The sequence below is a fragment of the Sinocyclocheilus rhinocerous genome, unplaced genomic scaffold (genome assembly GCF_001515625.1).
Source record: "Sinocyclocheilus rhinocerous isolate Xijiao unplaced genomic scaffold, SAMN03320098_v1.1 scaffold742, whole genome shotgun sequence".
NCBI classification, from domain to species: Eukaryota; Metazoa; Chordata; class Actinopteri; order Cypriniformes; family Cyprinidae; genus Sinocyclocheilus; species Sinocyclocheilus rhinocerous.
Genome location: NW_015641116.1, coordinates 579602 through 582739, shown reverse-complemented (window position 1 = coordinate 582739; position 3138 = coordinate 579602). Strand labels below are relative to the sequence as shown.

The 3138-nt window shown below is 38.2% G+C and overlaps 1 protein-coding gene across 1 annotated transcript in view; it reads right to left on the bottom strand.

Annotated features, from left to right (window-relative positions):
- Positions 1 to 2156: 2156 nt before the first annotated feature.
- The window catches only part of LOC107754677 (rhombotin-1-like), a 28344-nt gene continuing 27362 nt past the window's right edge, over positions 2157 to 3138 (bottom strand). The window contains exon 4 of the mRNA XM_016571222.1: positions 2157 to 2717. Within this exon, the coding sequence (XP_016426708.1) occupies positions 2612 to 2717 (106 nt within the window). The 3' untranslated portion in view covers positions 2157 to 2611. The remainder of the gene's footprint in view (positions 2718 to 3138) is intronic.

Below are 3138 nucleotides of genomic sequence, written 5' to 3'. Positions count from 1 at the left end.
CTGCGTGAAGTATATGATTTCCCATGATGCTTTGTACTAGTTAATGCTGGTTTGGGCCACCATTGAAAATACAACATATTGCGGTTTTTATCTGCCCAGGGAAATGCACTATAGCACAGACAAGGCACCTGCAGTTTTAATTACACACATTTCACCTTTAAATCACCAGTAAGTACATGTGCAGTCGTGTGTGTGCCTGTGCGTGTGAGGTAATGCTGCAGCTGGGGATGAAACCTGTGTGTGTATGTGGTCTTTTCCCTCATTATTTTTCTAGAAAATGAGCAATCAGGCATCTTGCACAGAGCCTGATTGTCTCCCTCTGTAAATCAATCCAGGAGCTGCAATTAAAAGGTACTCTTATGTGGTGTAATTGCTGTCTCGCTAATCCTTTATTTGCACACCTGCCGGTGAGTCTGAATTTTTAATGAATTTCTAATTAATGCACATTGTACACTTGATTTATTTGTTAGCAAATGATGTCCCTGCTGGAGCATGCAGTGTTTCCAGAAAGCCTTCCGTCATCCACAGTGTATAGGTACATGCGCCACAGTTTGGGTGCAAATGTGCACATGTACGTCTGGCCTAAATGTCAAAAGCCATATGCTGTCCATGTGTGGTTGTAAACGTCTCGCTGATGCAGGTGGGGAGAAACATTAAAAGTTTATGGTGATTTGGCAATTGTTTGGGCGCCTTTATTCCTTGACTTGATGGCCTGTTATTTTCACATTCACTCAGTTTTCAATTTGCACCTGTGAAAATGAGCAGTTTTATCACTGTTGCACTGATTACAGAAATCAGGCTCTTTTCGTTTAGTTTTGTGTTTGTGTGTGTTTACATAATTGTATTGTTATGCTAGTGTTGTAATAGTTTCTTTATTGGCAGTTTAGACTTTGCCACACAGATACACGCATTTTTTATACTGTGTGTGTCAAGCAGTGTTGCAGCGCATTGAATTTATTTAATACACAAGTTTCACAATTTGAGTTGAATTACTGAAATAAATGAACTTTTCCACGACATTCTAATTTATTGAGATGCACCTGTATAACAAATAATGAGAAATTAAATAATAAAGTCTCGAGAGGTAGGAGATATTTAAAAAAAATAATGTTTTAAGTTCAAGTTTGTCCTTTAATTACTTTGTGCTCTTTTAAGTCTAACGTTTTCAAAGCAATCTGGGAATTGGGGAGAAGTTTTCTGTATGAACAGCATGAAAGGCTCCATTTAGCAAAACTATACCGGAGAGTCTGCTTTAAGTATTGGACATCTGTAAATGAAATTTCAATATGCTGCAAGACCCCAACTGATACCCTTCCCATTTCTTACCCACAATGAATGAAACTAATTGCTTTAAATGGCAGATCCTCCATGAAGCAGCTCTCCTGCGGTTCAGAACTCATAGAAACAAGAATTACCACCAACAGATGAAAATCAAAAGTAATGGGACAGAAGATTGTGTCACCTCAGTCGCAATCCTTTAATTGCACTTCTTTTGTTCATGAAAGCCATTCGTAAATGCACCGCTTTTGAGAGAGCAGTCTAACTCTCACAATGCCTCTGTGCCACAAAGACTGAAAAACTCAAGGTGGCACGACAAATTGCGCTCTGTTTTTCGTACAAACACCATGCTGTTATTTTTCTCCAGACAATAGTTATGAGGCCTTGTGATATTTTGACAGAGTTGTAGACATGAACTCAAGACTTGAATCACCAAGAGTAAGGATGAGAATTCATTAATACGGGAGAGTTTGAATAAACAGGAAAATTGTTGGACAAACTCCGAATCAGACACTCGGTGTGAGCAGACCTCACAGATATCTTGTGGTACTCAATGTTATTATGACAACAACAACAACAAATTTGAATTCATTTGCTTTATTCGAAATAAGACCGCATTTAATTAATCTGAAAACAACTTGTCTTAGTCCATCAGCAATTAAAATATGCTGTTTCATTATGTCATTCTGTATATAAAATTGTCATCATTTATTATTTCTTTGTAGTTGTCTGAAATGTTTTTGAAGCTTTAGCCATTTTAAGAGAGGTCAATGATTACATATGTTGTTACATGGGCCAGCTTCTTCAAACTTTGGCTTTGGGATGAGAAAACAAACTCAACTATGAACATTTAAGAATCTTTTTAATTCACACTGGTAATAAAATTGCATTACAGTTTCATAAAATAAATGTTCCAGTTTATATATACAGAAAACAGACTGTACATACCCTCAGAGAAGCATTAGAAGAACAAGAGAAAGAGAAATAGAGCAAGTGTGTGTGTGGTTGTGTGTGTGTGTGAGAGAGAAAGAAAGAAAAAGATGGAGACCAAAACAGAAAAACATCACAAAAACCATACAGGCAATACAGTGCTCAGCTAAGCAGGCACAACTGTACATCAAAACGTGTAACTGCTCAGTGTTGGGGACAGGAAGGGCCAAAAAGTAGTACATTTACAATAGAGTCCTCAGGGACCAATAGGGCTTTTACTGTAAAAAGTATTGCAGGCAAGCAGACAGATACTCTTCTCTCTGAGTGCAGCAGAACATCCATCGCACATAAGCGTGTGTTTGTGTGTGTGGACCGAGAGCTGTCGCTGCCGTCGTTTGATTGGCTATTGAACTTGTGTCTCAAAGCTCCCGTTGAGCTGCCCCTCCTCATAGTCCATCTGACACAGAATCATGTTGTTTTTTAGGAAAAACTTGTCGCCCACACAAAACCTGCAGGAAAAACCAACAGACACATAGGTTAACATACAAAATTATTTGGCCTACTCACATCAAGTCCAGAGGCATATAACAGAGGCAACAACAGATTTGAAAACCAACTCCTTCACACAAAGTCTGCTGAAATATTGTACTTTTGATTTTTTTGTAATTTTTTTATTGTTCTGTGGCTAGGCTTTTGTTTAATTTAAACTCTAAAAAAATGCTGGGTTAAAAAGGGACAAACCCAGCTATTGGGTTGTTTTGACCCAGCGGTTGGGTTCAAAACAACCCAACCACTGTGTCAAAACAACCCAATAGCTGGGTTTGTCCTTTTTTTAACCCAGCGCTATATTTAACCCAGCATTTTTTAGAGTGTACTTGTGGATTATTGTGATGTTTTTATCAGCTGTTTGGACTCTCATTCTGACGGCAC